General features: G+C 43.9%; 2 protein-coding genes across 4 annotated transcripts in view; one reads left to right on the top strand and one right to left on the bottom strand.

Moving 5' to 3' along the window:
- LTO1 (LTO1 maturation factor of ABCE1) overlaps nucleotides 1–5090 on the top strand; it is a 15770-nt gene extending 10680 nt beyond the window's left edge. The window contains exon 5 of the mRNA XM_062495941.1: nucleotides 1827–5090. Within this exon, the coding sequence (XP_062351925.1) occupies nucleotides 1827–1844 (18 nt within the window). The 3' untranslated portion in view covers nucleotides 1845–5090. The remainder of the gene's footprint in view (nucleotides 1–1826) is intronic.
- Nucleotides 5091–18298, bottom strand: CCND1 (cyclin D1). Of its 3 annotated transcripts, none has more exons than XM_062495937.1 (5): nucleotides 17999–18298; nucleotides 16050–16265; nucleotides 15404–15563; nucleotides 10300–10448; nucleotides 5091–5259 (listed from the first exon to the last, which is right to left on the bottom strand). In XM_062495937.1, exons 1-5 carry the CDS (start codon nucleotides 18194–18196, stop codon nucleotides 5104–5106), a joined length of 879 nt encoding a protein of 292 aa, XP_062351921.1. In that variant the 5' UTR covers nucleotides 18197–18298; the 3' UTR covers nucleotides 5091–5103. The 3 variants fall into 3 exon arrangements, with proteins under 3 accessions (XP_062351921.1, XP_062351923.1, XP_062351922.1); XM_062495939.1 differs by lacking the exon at nucleotides 17999–18298 and adding an exon at nucleotides 17387–17415; XM_062495938.1 differs by lacking the exon at nucleotides 5091–5259 and adding an exon at nucleotides 10050–10150.

Genomic DNA, 18298 nt, shown 5'->3' with positions numbered 1-18298 from the left:
CTTAAACCTACTTAAGTCACAGCACTTAGTCAGTTTAATAGCATTTATAAAAGAAATAGAAATGGCAAAACCTACTTAACACATTCAACCAAACACAGGTTTACATTCCTCACTGAATCACTGTAATGTTTTTATCAGCACAAGATTTTTGTCAGAAGTCAAGATCCCTTAAGTGTGTCTTCACTTGGTTTTCAGACACTTAAGATCAGAGGGATGAGCCATTACAATTACAAAAGTAAACTATTTATTCTTTTGGGGGTTTTTGCATTTTTTTTGTTTGTTTGTTTGTTTGTTTTTTTAATATGCTGGGGAAAATGAATCATTTTTGGCCCAGATGGATTTCAGCTTTGGCTTGATGTGTTTTTGAGGCCCTTGTGAGTTTAGTTCAGGTCATTGTTCAGTGTTCTACACCTCCCAGTGTAACTCACTGTACAGAGGAGCTGCCCATTTCAAATGGAACAAACCAGACATCATTTGCACTGGTTTTGCTTCACCCACCTGATCTGGGATTTTACAGCAGGCCACACAGGCTTCAGGTTTCTGGCTGAAATGACTGGGAAACCACCGAGCTCATACAAGCTCATCTGGGATTCTTCTGATATGCAGGTGCTTTCCCATCTAGTGGTAACTGTCCTGAAAGGAGCTTATGCTGCACTAGACAACGATTAACACGTTAGAAGTTAGCTCTGGAGTTTCATTTTTCATTTCCTGTGTAGCACTCGCTGCACAGAATGAGTTGTAATGTGAAGTTTAGTCAATGAGAAACTCAGAAGGCAGATAGCGAATTTCTCATTTGTGACAGGGAGGACAAGCACTTGGCCTTTCACATAGATTTTTTTTAAGGCAGGAGTAATTTCACAGTATAAATAATCAAACACATAGATTATAAGCTTGACCATCTCCACTGAAAAAAAGCTGTTTCTGCTGTGTTCAGCTCTGAAAATAATGGTAATAATAATTGATAATGTGCATCCCCCATCTTCAGAGATATTTTGGAATGTGTATTGGAGCACAGGTTATAATTTTTTTCTCATTTAACTTTGTAATAATATCTAATTCCTATATTCATGTCCTAGGTCCAGTTATTTTTACGTACTTTTAGTATGTAAATATATTTTAATATTTTAAAGGTTTAATTTAATATTTTGTATTAATATTTTCAGGTTTATTCCTTACTATCTTAGCTATAAAAGCTGTGTGAGGGGAAGGCACAGAAGAAGGCAGCTTAACCATATGACTTTTAAAACCAAGTGTCTTCTGTAAAGGTCTTCTAGGACACATCACCTTCCACTGATGAGAAAATACCAGCAAGCATTCTGTGCTACCCAACACCTACTTTGTTTTACCTTTTATTCACACGAACCACCAAAGGGCATTTTACTCTGACTAATTTCCTTTAATGTTAAAAAATGAAGTCTTCAGGCAGGAAAAAAAAAAATAATTTTGCTTCTTTTAAAAGACATGTTGGTGTGACAGGCAGGCAGTTACCTACCCATGGCTCGAAACACCCACGGTTTCCTAAAATAACAACAAAAGGTCTTCAGTTATTAAAATGTGGAGAGTCAAACCTGGAAAATGTCATGTGCTTTACTCACAGCACTGGGGTGTTACAACCATTCAGCATTTCCCAGGCAATTGGAAAGAAAAAAGTAAATTAAAAGATGACAGCAGTTGGGTTTTACCAATTTTATTTCTAGACTTTAGATTTTTTTTGCTGGAAACTTGTCTGTTACAGGTCTGTTGGTGAAAATGTGCATTTCAGACCAGTGATGCCAATAAGTACAATATAAAAATGTACAAATCTGAATTTCTTTTGCTTACTACAGATTGTTATAATAACGTGACAAATAAAGCATCTCTGCTGGCACATGAACCCACTCATCTGGATTTGGCCTTTTTCAGCACATGCCATATTTTACAGAAATTTGCAGTACACACTGCCATGCAGTGTAACACAAAATAAAACCAACAAGCACTAAACTCAGTAATGATGTTTGGTTCAGAGACACAGAGATGCCACGAACAGAAGTGTTTTATGAGGTAAGCAGTAAGAAATGTTCCTGAAATTTGGACAGAATGTATCCAGTCCTCCTGGGTCCTGCGTCTGCTAGTAGCATTGCAATGCTTATTTATGCACTATGTAGGATCTTAACTGCATTTGCCTCAAAATGAGTTCTAATTCTGTTTTGGTTTAGCAGCATACAGGCAACAGCTAGATTATTCTTCAGCATACAACTCTGTTAGCTGGCTTATTTATGAGATTTACAGGCTTTTTTTAAATTAGCATTATGCTATAATTAAAAAAAAACCAAAACAAACAAAAAAACCCTAGTATATCATAACAGATTAAACACACAAAATACTTAGAGTTCCAGAAGATAACCTATCATACCAAATGATGTGTCCCAGCAGAGGGAGAACCACATCAGGTGGCACACAAGAGTTATATTATAATGCACCTTTCATATATCAATGTGGCTAATAACACAGCTTAAAACTACTATGATAATAAACCCCAGATCAGACAAAGAATCCAGCTTTATAAAATGCATTTAAAAAAACCAAAAACCCAAACAAACAAAAACAAAAAACCCACCCCCCCAAAAAGAAAAACAACAAACCAAAACAAAAAAAAACAAAACAAAAACAAAACAAAAAAAACCCCAACCAACCCTTGACATTACTTGATCTTCTGAAATGTCTGCTGGTTTTTAAATTAATGCAGAGACCCATTCAGAGCAACGTTCGATGCATTTCCATTTGCAGTAGAACTATGAGGCACTGTAAGAACATCAAAACCTGGTCTAGACACGGGTAACTGAAGTATGAGGTATTGTGAAACAGGAGCCTTTTTTGGAATAGAGCAGTAATCACATTAAGTAAAAATTGATCACATAAAAAAATCTACAAAAAAATTGATGTCAATAATATAATTTTCTATGAGAAAATTAAAACCTATTACATGGCAGTATATGACATTGTATAACAAAAAAAAAAAACTGATCCACAAAATAGCAGCAAAACACAATGACAAAGATACAGAAAAGCAATGTTAATTTTTTTTCAAACCATGCTGGGAATTTATCCATAGCAGCTCAATAAAAATGGAGCATCCACTCCTTTTCTTTTGTCTTTTTCTCTTTTTTTTATCTTTTGAATTTTTTATATTTTTTCCTTTTTTTGTTCTTTTTTTTGTTGTTGGTTTTTTTTTTTTTTTTTTTACAATCAACACCTCAGCGGCAGTTTTCTCACATACATTTCACCATCACATTCTCCTCGAGCATCAACTTCAACAGCTATGTCCACGTCCCTTCAGCTACTTTCTAAAATAATAATAAAAAGATACATAGCCAAGATGTGCAAATTTTCTATTTGTAGCTAAATAAAAAAAAAAAGGGGGGCATATACTGGAATAAAAACTTCTTTCAAGTACTCCAATTTTCATATCTATTAACTATGGCGTTTTTTCATGGGCAGACTGCTTTTGAAAATGTCTAGGAAGGGGCCAAATAGACTGCTTGGTTTTGGGTTTGTTCTTTGAAGCGTGTCCTTTTTTTGCTTTAATAAGCTGGTTAAAACTGCAACATCAAGGGTAGAAAGATTTTCTTTTTCAAAAGGGGCGATTGCATTAATTTACAAATCATACTGGCCTTACGAACATCCTCTGCAATAAATATTCTTTTTAGCCTTAACTATAAATTATATATTTTAGTGTTTAAAAACCTTCAGTTGTAAAAACATCTAGCGATAATCCTTAAAACTATGTGTCCTATATGTGAACCTTTAAGGCCCCTAATTTATAAAGATGAGTTGGCACCAAAGGATTCTAAACTTCAAACTTTTCTATAGAAAAGGAAAGGAAGATATCCTGGCAATTTGTGAATGCAATTTTCTCTCACTGGAACACAACCTTCGGAAAAAAAGAATCACCTCTCCTCTAACACCATAGTTAAATGCACTTGCTTTGCAATTCCAAGTTTGCCAACAAGCACTTTATATATTTCCAAACCATTCCATTAAAAAACAAACAAACAAACAAAAAAAAAATCCCACACAATAAAAGAATGTATTTCCTATATCTAATGGACTGAAAGTGCTTTGAATGGAATGGTTTTAGAATATTACAAACAAACAAAAAAAAAAAAACAAAAAAAAAAAGAAAGACTGAACTGTGGATTGAACCTGACCATAATTAGGCTGAGTATCTGTGGGGTCAGACCAGCATTTTTACACAGGTAACTACAAAAATAGGAAGATTACAAAAATATAATATATTATGTCACTATTTTGATTTCTCTTTATAATAGGATCCTGTATGAGTAGTACATTGGCCTTTCCCAACCATGCTAAGCTGGAACCGTACAAATGCCTCAATGCACAGGCAATCCACAGGCACAAAAAAAAAAAAAAAAAAAAAAAAAAAAAAAGATTAACATATAATAATGCTGCATACTAACATACACTAACTTATGGGTTACGTTAACCATTTATAAGGTGAAGAGGATAAAAAAACCTAAGGAAATAAAATAAACATTTACAGATGAATTATAAAGTGACTAAATGCATAAGCAAGCAAGATACAGAAAAGCCTAGAACTGCGTTAAAGCTATGCTTTTTAAAGAAAAAGAATATTTCATTTACTATCTAAAAAAAAAAAACCCTCTTCTACTTTAAAAATGGTTGGTTGGTTTGTTTTATATGTAGGAAATCAAATCTAATACCTCCCCTGGAGACATTTCGTGTGTTAATGCCTATTTTTACAACATACAGACAAGAACACTTTAATATAAAAACTAGTTGATTATTATTGTATAAAATCCTCTATTTTTGTAGCACAAACCCCTGGGGGTAATGCAAATACTATTTTTTTCTTTTTTTAAGACAGTTTTTGGGGTATTTTTTGTTTATTTGTTTGTTTGAAGTCACAGATGGAAGGGAGACAGAGCAAGAAAAAATATCATGAGACTGGTTTTCCCTTCTGGTATAAAAATGTCCTGGAGAAAAGGGTTTCTGGGGGGGAGATCCTGATGCCGATTCCTTCTCAGATGCCCTTTCTTTGTCTGCTTTTCTTGCCAAGCAAATCCATTTAGGAAGAAGTCCTCTTTAAATGTTCACGTCTCGCACATCAGTAGGTGTGCAGGAGAGGTCTGCTTCGTCCTCTACAGTCTTTGTTTCTGAAGATACGTTGTGCTGCTGTGCCTGGCGTAGACTGGACTCCAGGAGGGACTCAATCTGTTCTTGGCAGGCTCGTAAACAATCCTGCAGGAGGGTGCAGTGGAAGAGTCCTTTAGAAAGATCACAGGCTAAAATACCAGTTTTCTTGACAAAGCAAGAGAAATGTTACCAGGTTATCTGGGAGAGCAGCAGGCTGGAAAGGAGGGTGGGAAGAGCTGCAGCACCCAACCATGTGGATGAGGAATCCCATTTTTTTTGCACATTGTACCTTGCACTGCTGCTTCTCTGCCTGTGCTGTTTACAGTTCTGTACAAGCCCACTGCTCACAACTGTGATTGCTGCGTTTTCCCCAGGAATACTTCAGCAGTAGAGTCTGCTAGAAGTGATGCTCAAAAACAGTGACTTTTTTCCCCAGGTTGAATTCCAATGACAGGAAGTTCTTGGAAATGCCACAGATATATATATATATGTTTAGATGCCCGTGCCCAAAGCTGCTGCAATGTGCAGCTGATAAACTCCTTGATAAACTCCTAACTCTGCAAGCATCTCCAGAGATGGACTGCACTGGACTGTACGACCCCAAAATGGAGAGGTCTCTCAGAAGCACCACGAAGCACCTCCCTAACCATGCACTACCAAGTCTATCCAAGCTTTCTGTGTGCTACCACATCCACTTGGAAATCTCAGTCGGGTGAGACCTTTTCCTCTCATGTCCAAAGTGTTTTCTCCAAGCTGGATGTGCACACAATCCTCCTGAGGGTGCAGGAGGGTGCACTGGCCTCGCTGAGAATTAAAAAACCATGAAGAACTAAGAATGATCCTGTCTGTGGTGGGCAAAGGCAACTTCCCCCAGGCATTATGCCACACCATGAGGAGATGCATCAGATTCCCAGCAGCCAGAACTGGAGAAGGCCTTTGAGCTCAACCTGCACAACTTCCTGCAGGTTGTGGAAGCCTGTACACCCACTGCAGTGACTCAGAAATGGTGCCCTAAATAGGCTAAACAATCCCACAGCTTTTTGCCAAAACTCATCCAGCATGCTGTTTACCCTTATCTTCATAACAAACATCGTAAGCTTTTCCCCCCAGCATCTTTTAACTCTGTGTATTAAGGACTTTGAAGTTTCCTTTCAGCGTTGCCTTTTCTGATTTAACCTATGACATGTGTTAGCCCTTGCGGTGAACCCAGTCTTCCATGATAAATTGCCGTCAAAAGTGTTAGGATGTGCATGACTGAGAATGAATGTTGTTTTCCTGAGAGGGTGACCTGCCTGCTGTTTTCTTTATTTCCCAGTTTCAATTCTGCCTTCATTCAGAGGCTTCTTGTGTGATCTACCAGCTTTTCAGTGATTCCACTACCACAAGAATCTCCTCTGCCACCAATAAGGGCACATGGCATTTGGGGTAAAATAAGATTAGAAACCCAAGCAAACAATTCTCTGCAAGTCCTTTCTGAGAGAGAGGGAGGTTAATCCTACCTCTAAGCAGATCAGACCATCAGTTACAGCTCACTGAAAACACATAACCTATGACCTTTCCTGGTTTAAACCCTAGTGTAATATTTCCTCTTGACAGAGACACACAGCGTTTTAAATGACAAAAAGAAACGCCTCATATCCTGAAGTCATCATGCCTCTGGCTCCTGCATACCTCTGGCCTCCACAATAAGGTCTCTATGAAGTCCCTGCACCCAAGCCCAAGCCCTCCTCCAGATATGATGGATCAATCCTGACTGTAAGGCTCCCCCTTGCACCACGAACTTCCCTCTTCCCTCGCCCTTGGAGTCAGACACATTACAGAGGAGAGCACCAACACAGCTTTAGGTGTTCCTGGCTTTACAAAGCCACTTCTGAGGATAATTGCCTTTTGGCATGTTTAGTGTTCTAAACTGAAATGGAGCAAAATGAGCCATCCTGGGTTTTGGTTTGTTTTGTTTTTTTTTTTTTTTCAGGTGGGTATGGATTTTATGGTGAGTTTTGTGGGCTTTTTTAGTCCTGGCCATTTGCATATAGCATGTTTGAGCTCTGAAAACTAAAACCATTCAAAAGAATTTCTATAAATATCTATTCTTCTCCCTCTGGAGTCCAGTTATGAATAATTACATAGGTAAAAAAAGGTACTTTTTGCCCACAGAATTTTTTTTCATTTAAAATTCTCAGAGTGTGTCATGTTGTAACTGATTTTTTAAAAAACAATCTTGACAATTTATTATGAACAAGCTGTCTTAAGCTACAGTTGAATGAAAAAGTTTTTTACTCTTCAAGGCATTTTGTCCATGTCTTATTCACATGACTATTAGATAAAGTTTGCCTGTAGGAATACATTAGAGCTAGCAAAAAACAACTGCAAAACATAAAGTTCACTGTGAACAACCTCAGCAAAGATGTTTTCATTCTCAATATTTCCCAACACTGAAAAGCAAATACAAAACTTGTGCATTACACTCTGATAACTTCTCCCAAAAACTTTTCTGCTTGACTACCCAAATTTTCAATGCCCACAGTTTGTTCAAGGTCATAAACTCTTCCTGGATTAATTAAGCTCCTCAGTGGAAAAAAAAAAAAGAGAGAAAAAAAAATTTTAAAGACTTGCTAGCTTAACTGATGTGGTCAAATACCTTTAAGACACAGTGGACATGATCAGACTACAGGGGTCAGATAGGAGAGGAAACAAACGACAACAAAAAAGGAACTGCTTGGAAATCCTTTGTTCCTGCCTGACCCATTCTGGATAACAAGCACATGTTTGAAGGTGCCTCTGAGAAGGGGCAGGCAGGAGGCGAATTCCAATGCACTAACAGACAGCATGGAGACCCAATCTAATCTAGTTTAGCAAATTTCTGGCCTGGAAATGAATGTCAGGTAAAATTCCATCTGTTTGGATGATGGGGTCAAGAATAGAATGATGGAAGACAGCCCAAGACTTCTAATTGTGATTATCTGACTTCTAATTACCCCTGATCAAAGGCAAAATGGGAAATTGGACTCCTACCAACATATAAACATGAACCATAAAGGAATTCCAATCAGGTGATATTAATTTTACTTTAGATTCAACTTTCTTTGAGACTAAAGGTAAAAAAGTATAATTATGTAACCTGAAATCCAACAGACATGCTGCTCTGGCTAGCAGATCATCAGGGGGAACACCAGCCCTGGTCTTAACATTGCAAGACTATCCAATATAAAACATGTTCCCTGAAAAGGGGAACCATCACTGGGGCATAACACACTTCATACAAATCCTAGTGAAATGGGATGGCAGGAATGGCATTTGGAACCGTGGGTTATATGGATAGGTATTTTGGGAAAGTCTCCTTGAAGGAAAATCATGCTCTGTATGAAACCAAGCAGATTCCTCTCTCAGAACAACTGCAGTGGAAGCTGCTGTTCCCTTATTCCACTCCAAACACAACAATATACCTGTACATACACAGAAGTTCGTGATGCTTATTTTCTGTAGCAATCCACACAAAATCCTTATTTCTGCCTAACAGGTGAATGCATTTAGCACTGGAAGCTGGAAGGGAGTTACTCCCTTTTCAAGCTTTTAACCAAGCCCAGGTCAAACAGACTGTGGCCTTGCAATGACTCAGGACAGTTAAAATGAAATCAAAAATTCTCTTTCTTGCTAAAGCAATTTTGTTTTCTTTCTCAAGAGCTCTGTCATCAACTAAGTCAAATAAGGACAGGCTGTTGTTCTGCACAATGTGAGAGAATCCACTTCAGTGCCCAGCACCAGGAAAGGTTAAATCATCTTGTTTGAATCAAGATGCTGCCTGAACACATAGCAAGTATTTTCCCTCAGTACCTGCTTCAAACATCTCACCCTGGACAGTAGCCAACAGCACACTGGAATTATCTGCATTGTTCACAAACTGCCTAAAAGCATCACACGTGCATACCAAACTGAGAAGCCCATTATTTCAGCATTTCTTAAGAGTATTCAGCATTTCAGGTTCTTAGAGTATTTAACACTTCCACACTGCACTACCTCAGCTGCAGTGATATAAGTGGCAAAAATAACATGTTCAAAACTGAGGCACTGTTCAGGTGATCCAAATAACAAGCTGAGATACTGCATTTTTCAGCAATTGTTTCTACACAGTCTTTCAAAAGTAAAGTATTATTTTGCAAATAATTAATTGCAATGAAATCGCTCAATCCTGTCAACAAAGCGCAATCACACAAACTCAGTTTTGCAGTGGCTGGACTGGGACAGTTTTCTATGAATTTAAATTATTAACATGTAAAATAATTTAACAGCATCTCCGAGATTCTGCCCCTAACCACAGAGTTGTCTTTATTTGACTCATTGTCCAGCGCTGGGAGACCTCACAAGAACCTTTTTAAAGCATCTATTTATTGGTCTTCCACATTGTTACAAAACAAAGCTCAACTCTGCCCCAACTTCACACACCATTATGACATGGATCATTGACTTTAGGTCTTCCTTGTAGGCTCCCTTCCTGGCCCATTCACTCATGAAAGGTTTATTGCTCACTAGTTACTGATGTGCATCTCCTGGAAGCTGCAGGGCAAAATGAAGAGTCCTGCAAGGACCATCTACCTTGTCAGAAAGTCGTGGGACAAACATTTGTTCCAAAAAGGGAATTCAATACCAGCTACCGTGCAGGTCTAGCACGTAATAAACCAAATTAGATCATTATAACTCTTTTAAGAAGAGCTTTTTCACACCACTTGGCACAATAAAAGGCCTCAAGAATGGTCAAAGATAAGGTCAGAGATAGCACAGGATCTCAGTAACTGTTTCCTGGTCTTTTTCCCCAAGTTTTGTTTTACAGGGGCTCCTGGTTTAATTACCCCCAGCCAAAGACAGCCTCTGCCACGTCCTAAGTCGGTGCAGGGCTTCCTCCTCTCCCAGGCACCAGAGCTGGATGTACCATTCCCATCTGGGAACTGCAGCAGCATCATCACAGATTATCAGTGGGCATCATGACAGCCAAACAAGCAGGCTGGGCACAAGAGAACACATTGAGAACCCCCACACTGAGGCTTGACCTTTCCCAAGATTTACTGTCAGATTAGCTCCCGTGCAGTAAGCAGGCATTCATTCTTAAAAACCCTTAATGCAGGAGATCAACCGAGAGAAAGAGTCACTTACCGGATCACATTTGATAACTTGTGATAGGAAATGTGTGAGGCATTGATAGGAGAGGAAAGTGTTAGTGTTCCCCAGATGCAGGCCTTGCACAGCTGCTACCACGCTGCCAGCTGCGATCATGGAGGGTGGGTTTGAAATAAATTTAATATCTGTATGAAGAAAGGAGAGAGAAAAAAAAAAAAAGACTGAAATGATTGCTTTGGGAGAAGCCTGTCCATACACATACACTTTTTGTACCAGCATGGCTTTCAGCTGCCAACTATTGCATCCGAAAAGGCAGGGAAAATGGTGAGCAGAAAGGTGCCTCCTGCTCTAAAACGTACAGGTCCAAACCTGCAAACACTTATCCACAGGAGCAACTGCTCTGCAGAGAGTGGCCCTTCCTACCACCCGGCCTGGGAGGCCATTCATCACTTCAAGGTACTTTCACCAAAAGCAGGGCCCCCATTCTTCCAGTGTTAAAATACTTTGCTCCTGTGAATAATGCCACAGGGGTCAATGGCACTGCACATCTGAGAAAACCTGTTCACATCCTGCAGTGTTTTACATGGTCAGATACAAGGTGCATTCTAACAACGAGTCCTGGGGCCCATTAAAGCAGAAACCTTTGCTCTGACACTCAAAGGAATATTGCCTTAATGAACAGCAACATCAACAAAAAGAAAGAAAAGAGAAAGACTGCTTAACCCTGTCAGGAGGCAGATAATCCATATTTAAATTAAGGTTTCATCTTAAAAATGCTTTGTCTCAACTGAGTCTCTTGTCAGTGGCTGCCATCCATCCTGGCAACAGGGATTTAATGTAAATGTGGCATAACTAAGTGATGGGGGTCCCAAGAATTGGCGGACAATCAGTTACATTCTGATGTGACACCATGCTGGCAAGAGGCTGGGCCCCCTTCCAGACTGCATTGCTGTAGGTCTCTCCACAAAGCCACTCCCAGGATCCCTTAAGGGGCTATCTCTGCCATTTAGCATGTTTTTCCTTTGGGTTTGTTTGGTTTGGTTTGAGTTTTTCTAATTTCTTAATAATAATAGTCCACTAATAAGACTCTTTTCTACTGAACAGGAATGCATTTGATCCGTGGCAGTGAACACCTTGGAGGAGAATCAGGAACAAAGGAAGCAAGTGGCACAAGTCAAGGTCCAATTTTGTGAGGGAGAAAGGGAAATGCCACAATGTACACCAGAACCTGAGATACGTGCCTTCAGCTTTTATCGGAATACAACTTCCTCTGGGTTGGAAAAGTATAAACCATCTGTCAAACCCCTGAATGAAATCAAAGGAATGGACAGCTTAGAGGGCTCAGTGGAACAGTCTAAGTATTAAATCATGCATCTCCTTTATTATGATAAAATTACTTTTGTGTAAATGTTTTACCAGTGGAACTAAGGCCTTCAGGACTCCTTGGAAGTCCTGGCTCTGACTCTGTTTATTCAGACACCTCTGACACTTCACTGTGGCCCTGACCAATACCCACCTTCAAAGGGGCACTGTGCCCAGCATCCTGCGAACCTCCAAAATTAAACTGATACACAAAATTCTGGCCAAGCTTTGAGGATGCACTGCCAGAAAAAGGCAAACTCAAGATAAACTCACCTCGTTTATGTTAAAATAAACATATGAAAATAAATTTGGTTTGCCCCCTTTTCCTAAGCTGCCTGTTTCCGGGTGGATATAAACACACCCACCCTTCCAGCAAGCTGCTATCATTCCCCCCTCCCCCCAAAAAAATGCAGCAGTCCAGACTGCTTATTGGCACTGTAGCCATTCCAAAGCCACTCCTGAACTGAAATACTGACACAGAGCTTCAGGTGGACTTGGGAAACGGGGGATTCCCAGCATGGATCCCACCAGGATGGGGTTGCTCAGAGGGGTAGGGTGGCAGTGCCTTCCCGACACTGTTTATGGAGCTCCACAAATGGGACATGACTAAAATGTGTCACTTTAATGAGCCCGTCCTGACAGGATCACGTTTGGGATTAATATTTGCGTTCTTCTTTTAAATGGAGCAGTAAACAAGAACATGGATTCATAGTCACACCCTCATTCTTTCCAAGGTGGAAAAGTGATAATGAAGTTTAAATGACCAGTTTGTGTCTGTCCCTATAACCACTCCAGACAAGCAGCATGGACTGCCTTTTTGTTACAACTCAACAAGGAATTATTTGTGGCAGAGGCCACTAATTTCAGCATATTAATCAGGGGGCCCCTCTCGCCTGTAATTGGATGCCCCCAAGTGAAGAGTGTGGCATCATTGTCAGCCTCCATCGCCTCATCTTGCGCTATTGAGCGCTCAGGAACAAGGGGGCTTCGGTGAGATGAATTAGACCTGACACAGCCACAATGGGGTAGGGGGCCCCATCAATTGAAGCACACATCCCCAATAGCCTATCTGAGACTTCATCCAAAAAGAATAAACAACTTCAGCGTTGTTAAAAAGAGAGAGAGGGAGAGAGAGAGGAGGGGGAGGAGAGAGAAGAATGCCAGCCACCCTGAAGGGAGGACAAAGCAGGCATATAGGCGCTGCAGCGCTTTAAAAAAATTCCTAACAAGGCGAGTCACCCCTTTTCCTTTTTAAATGGAGCAGCAATTCCATCCGTCTGGAGAGCTGGGGGCTATGAATGAAAATCTTTTCATTGAGGCAAATCAAAACTGTGAACATAAATCACTTGCTGCAAGATGCAACAGGTTCCAACTGGTCACATACCTTGAGACTTCCAATTTTATAAAGGCCGGAGAATGGGAGAATTGTAACACCCTCATTTCAAAGGGGGATCTTTCTTTCTCCTTCCGAGAGGACCAAAGCAACAACAGTATTAACAGCAATAATAGCAATAATAATAAATAATAAAAAGGAGCCTGGTATGTTTTGATAACCAGAGGAACATAATGAAATGCTGAAGCTCCAATATTTGTTGCTGTTCATTGTTATGCTTGTATAGAGCTGCAGTTCTCCCTCAACACCGGTCTTAACTTGGGCCAAAAGAGGCCTGCTTCCTTTTGAGCTCTCCCTGCCTTGTTCGGCCATGCCAAAGCCCCATTCATTAAGCTCAATTATGTGTTAACTTCAAACAACCCCTGGTAATTTTTATTTCTTTTTTTTTTCTTCTTCGCTTTTTCTCCCGAACCTACCACAGCACAAAGGCATCCTTTGGTGAAAATGGATTTTTCAAAACCAAACCAAATCAAACAAACCCAATTCTTCTACTAGACAGACAACTGGAGAGGGAGCTTAGGAGGAATTCCCCTCAACTTCACCTTGCAGCGCAACCTTCTTTTCCTGAAGCAAACACGTACACACTCATCTACAAACACTTCCACAGCTTTCACCTTGGTAAGCCAACTGGCCAAGGGTTTGTTTTCTAAGCAAGCATTATTTTGCAGTCTCTTCTTAGGAGAACCTCCTTTACAGAAGAGGACGCAGGCAAAGGAGAGACTGCACTTGCCCCTGAGGCCACTTAAGCGAGCTGTCAGTGTTTCCAGTGGACTTTGGATCAGGCCCCACAGCATCCAGGCAGCACAAGGCACTTGCAGTCCATCTAGGTTCGTTTTGGCAAGGGAGAATGCAGCACAACCCAGCAACAGCAAAGCAAAGTCCAGATGCTGCTTAAGCCACATGTGATATTCACTAGCCAACAAAGAAGTCATGAGAAAAGCAAAAGGTAGAGAAAACCCTGACATCCAAAAATAACAATAAGAGCCTAGTGGCAGCCTTCCTGAGTGCTCCATCCCCAGGCAATATTCCCAACTTCAGTAGGGAGCTGAAGAGGGCCCCAATTCTGAGCTCAGCGCTGGTTTTTTTTAAAGCTCAGTAAAACTCCCAGAACATGGTTCTCATTTACTGATCCATTCTCCAGCTGTGGTGTGTAGCAGTGTTAAATAAAGGCTCTGGATGTGCTTCCTAAAAGAAACATAACAACACTGACAGTAGATCAAAGTACTGGACTCTTAGCAAGTCTCCAACCTTTGAACTACTCTTGCTTTCATCCCTGTCAACACAACAACCTAGGTTAAACATCCCCACATCCAAAGGGGAGCCCGGGTGGTCATTCTTTTTAGGTTCAAACTTAGCAAATCCCGCCTCCAGAGTCGCAGCAGCCTCGTATCTGGTGGAACCTGGCATGGAGGGACACATTGGACTTTCCCAAAAAGTTGCTGCCGGTGGTTTGAAGGTTGTGGTGCTCCCAGCACCGAGCATTACTCCAGGCAACCTCACCTACGAGCCTGCCCCTCACGCCCAAGATGAAGAGCAATGCCAGCGTTTATAAACTTCTCTTTTATGGCTTGGTTGTTCTATCTTTAGGCCTTGCAGCGGGGCCCGGTTCTGTGAAATAAAACTTTTTTTTTTTCCTCCCTTCTGAGCGCCTGCCATCTTCCTTCAACATTTTTATACCAAATCCAACCTCTGGAAAACAAGCTACACGGCGTGAACGGGTGCCACCAGCCGCGCACGTCCCACCGAGGTTTTGGAGCGTGGATACCACGACTCCTTGGCGTCTTTGGAGGCCGGCCCCGCTCATGGCTCCAGCACAGCACGTGGTCACGAGGGTGCAGATGGCAGCGGCTCGGTCCCGTGCCAGGAAAAGCCTCTGTGCCGCGTGGCCCTCCTCCAATCCACCAGCCACCGAGGAGGGGGGGAAGAGGCAACTTGAAGAGGGAAGGTTTAAAACCCCCACGCAGTGCTATTCACAGGGAAAATCTCCCTCCGCCTTTAAAAACTCGTCCTAAAGAATGAATCCACACGGGGAGGGATTCCCCACACGGGCAGTAAGCCTTTTGCAGCCCCCACATAAACTCGGGCTGGGGAGGCGAAGAAATCGTGGCACGTTGAGCTACAGAGAGCAGGGGAGGGTGGTCCCTCTCCCTCCCTGAGAACCACACAGAACTCCGACTCAGAAGCGAAATATCTTCTGAAAAGAGAAACTTACCTCTGGCAAAGTAATCCACCTTCTGCAAACAAGGGGCAATAATCGGGGCTTAAACTACCTCCCCGCAGCTCTGCGAGCACGCCTGAGACCAACAGCTACGGGAAGCTTTACAAGCCGGGGGGTGGGCGCGTGTCGGGGAGCAACGCGCTTTGCGCAACGTGCAGGGCTCATACCTGTAGCGCACAGAGCCACAAAAGTCTGAGCATGTTTACGGATGATCTGCTTGGTGTCCTCTGCCAGAGGCATTTTAGTAAGGAAATGTTCAATGAAATCGTGGGGGGTCATTGCAGCCAGATTCCATTTCAGCTTATTCACCAGCAGCAGCTCCATTTGCTGCAAAGAGAAGAGGGAGGGGAAGGGGGAAGGAGAGAAGAGGAAGAAGAGGGGCGGGGGGGGGGGAGCGTGGTTAGAGCCGTTCGCACACGGTGCCGGGGGCGCCGCGCTGTCCCGGGGTCGGGGCGGGGTGCGGGGCTCCCCCAGCGCCGGGGCAGCGCCCGCCGGGGCCGGCAGGGGGAGCCCGCGGGCCGCCCAGCGCGGGGGGGTCCCGATCCCGATCCCCATCCCATCCCATCCCATCCCATCCCATCCCATCCCATCCCATCCCATCCCATCCCATCCCATCCCATCCCAGCCCGCCGCCGCATCCACTGCTCCCGCCCGCCTCCAGCAGCCTCGCAGTCTCGGCCGGCGCTTCCGAACGTGCGGGGTTGCCGTTCTTCTATTCATTTTTTTTTCATGTATTTTTATATATTATATTTTTTTAACGTTTGTTTCTATTTTTTTATTATTATTCTTGAAGTGACGGGAACGTGAAATTACCAGTAATTCGTCGGGTCTAATGGAGTTATCTGTATAAATGCACAGTTTTTCTGCGGTCAGAGGAATAGTTTCCTTCATTTTTGAAGCCACAAACATGCAGGTAGCTCCCAGCAATTGCAATCGGCTTTTCTTGAGGGGTTCAAACGACAAAAATCTGTCCAAATAATTCATAGCCAAGGGGAAAACTTCCTCTTCGCACTTCTGCTCCTCACAAACCTGCAAGAAGGAGAGAGATCGTTGAAGAATAATTTAATTGAGGCGAAAGCCAGGCTTGTCCCACTGCTCTCGCCCTCCCTCCTCCCTCACCCCAGGCTTTGCAGGGCAAGGTTGAAGGAGACGAGGGGGAAACGCAGTTGGGGAAAATGGATAAATATGGGAAACGCAGCAGCATCAAAGAAAATGAAAGTCACGAGTGACAAATGGGGGGAAATGTTGCGTTAGAAGCCCACAGGCGATTCTTGGCAAAAGGGGAGGGGGGTAATCGAAGAAGAGGTCTGCGCCCAGTTTTCCAGCCCCTAAGAACAAATTTTTAAAAAGGGAAGAAAACGGAAAGCGGAGGAAAATGGGAACCCCCGTGGTTTGTAACGGGGTGCAGAGCAGGGCTCGGTCCCGGATTTATTTATTTTGCTTTTATTTTTTCATCTAATTTGCCGTTGTGCTGCCGATTCCCCTCTCTGGTCGAGACACAAAGGTGGCGTCCAGCCTCATTTCCCCAGACGTCATCTTTTCAAAAAATATTTAAAAATATTTAAAAAATTATTCGAGCTCTCAAAAAAGGCTGAAAATGAAGCGGCGGGGGTCCTTTACCGAGCCCCGTGCCTCTGGTCCTGCTGGGGGGCTCCAGGGGGATCCCCCGAAGTGAAATTCACCGCCTCCCTCTCTCGCCCTGCATTACAGCCGGGCGCGACATTTCCCAGAGCGAGGCAGGGCGCTGCGGTTTCAAAAATTAATTAAAAATACATCGCGGGCACCCAGGGCTTCCGAAAAGGCATGAAAATGTAGCCCAGCTCCTGGGGCTCCCTCTGGGAGCCCCCCCAGACGTGTCCCGCCAGGGACGAGGCCCTTTCCAACCGGCTTTTCCCAGGCGACCTTGCCGCTCGCCGCCGCAGCACAAGCGTGCCTTTGAGGGGTGACCGCAGCTCCAGCCTCTCTTCGCGCTGAACAAAGAAACTTTCACCCTGCAACTCCCCCCAGAAACGCCGGAGCCCCTCCGGCCGGTCCCCCTGCCCGCAGCCCCAGCGGGGTCCCCCGGCCCCGGACCTTCCTCCCCCGGCCCCTTCCCCCGCTCCCCCCCGCCACACACACACACACACACACACACACACGCACACACACACCCTTGGCTTTGCTCCCCGGGACTTTCTTCGTTTTTCTCCCGATTAATAAACACTTTTGCTTTGCAAATAAAAGAACAAAGATGGCGCATAATACTGGCACGGGCAGCCGCTTGCATACGTGTACAAGGATATTAATTTAAAATAAAATCCCCAGAAAAAGCGAGCTGGCAGGGGCTGGCGGCGGCCGGGGGCTCGGCGGCCGGGCCGGGGCCGCTCCCCGCCGGGCCGGGGGAGCCCCGAGCCGGCTCTGCCCCGGCTCCCCGAGCCGGCACCGCCGAGCCCCGACGGCCGGAAAAGGTGCCGGGCACCCCCCGACCCCCGGGGGCACCGGGCGGGGTGGTGGAGGGGAGCCCGTCCGCCGCCCCTTCGCACCGGGACCCGGCTGCGGCTGCGGGGAACGCGGAGCCGGCGTTGGCGGCGGCGGCCACGGCCACCTCGGGCCGCTTCCCCTCGGTCCACGCGGGCGTCTCCGAGGGCAGGCAACGTGTGCCGCGCCGGGGAAGCGATCCCGGGGGAAGGGGAGGGGGGGCGGGAGACGGGGCAGCAGCTCCCCGGATTAATTCGTTTCGGTGCCGGAGCTTGCAAGGAGAACTCTCCCGGAAAGATACAAACCTCCAGCATCCAAGTGGCAACTATTTTCCTCATATATGGCAAGATTTCTTTCTGCACGCACTTGAAGTAGGAGACGGAGGGCGAGCAGGTCTCCTCCGCCTTCAGCATTGTCTGCAGCACCCTGTCATTGAGGAGGTTGGCATCCAGGTAGGCTCGTCGGATGGTCTCCACCTCGCAGCACAGCAGCTGATGTTCCATGTCTGCCTTCGTCGCCTCGAGTCAGTTCTCTGCAGCAGGACTGAGTCAGTCGCTCGCTCGCCCTCTCTCTTCCCCTTCCAGGAGTCCCTTGGATGCTGCTTC

Source organism: Cinclus cinclus, chromosome 6 (genome assembly GCF_963662255.1).
Source record: "Cinclus cinclus chromosome 6, bCinCin1.1, whole genome shotgun sequence".
NCBI classification, from domain to species: domain Eukaryota; kingdom Metazoa; phylum Chordata; class Aves; order Passeriformes; family Cinclidae; genus Cinclus; species Cinclus cinclus.
The sequence above is the reverse complement of the archived record's forward strand: the minus strand, read 5'-3'. Positions and strand labels throughout refer to the sequence as shown.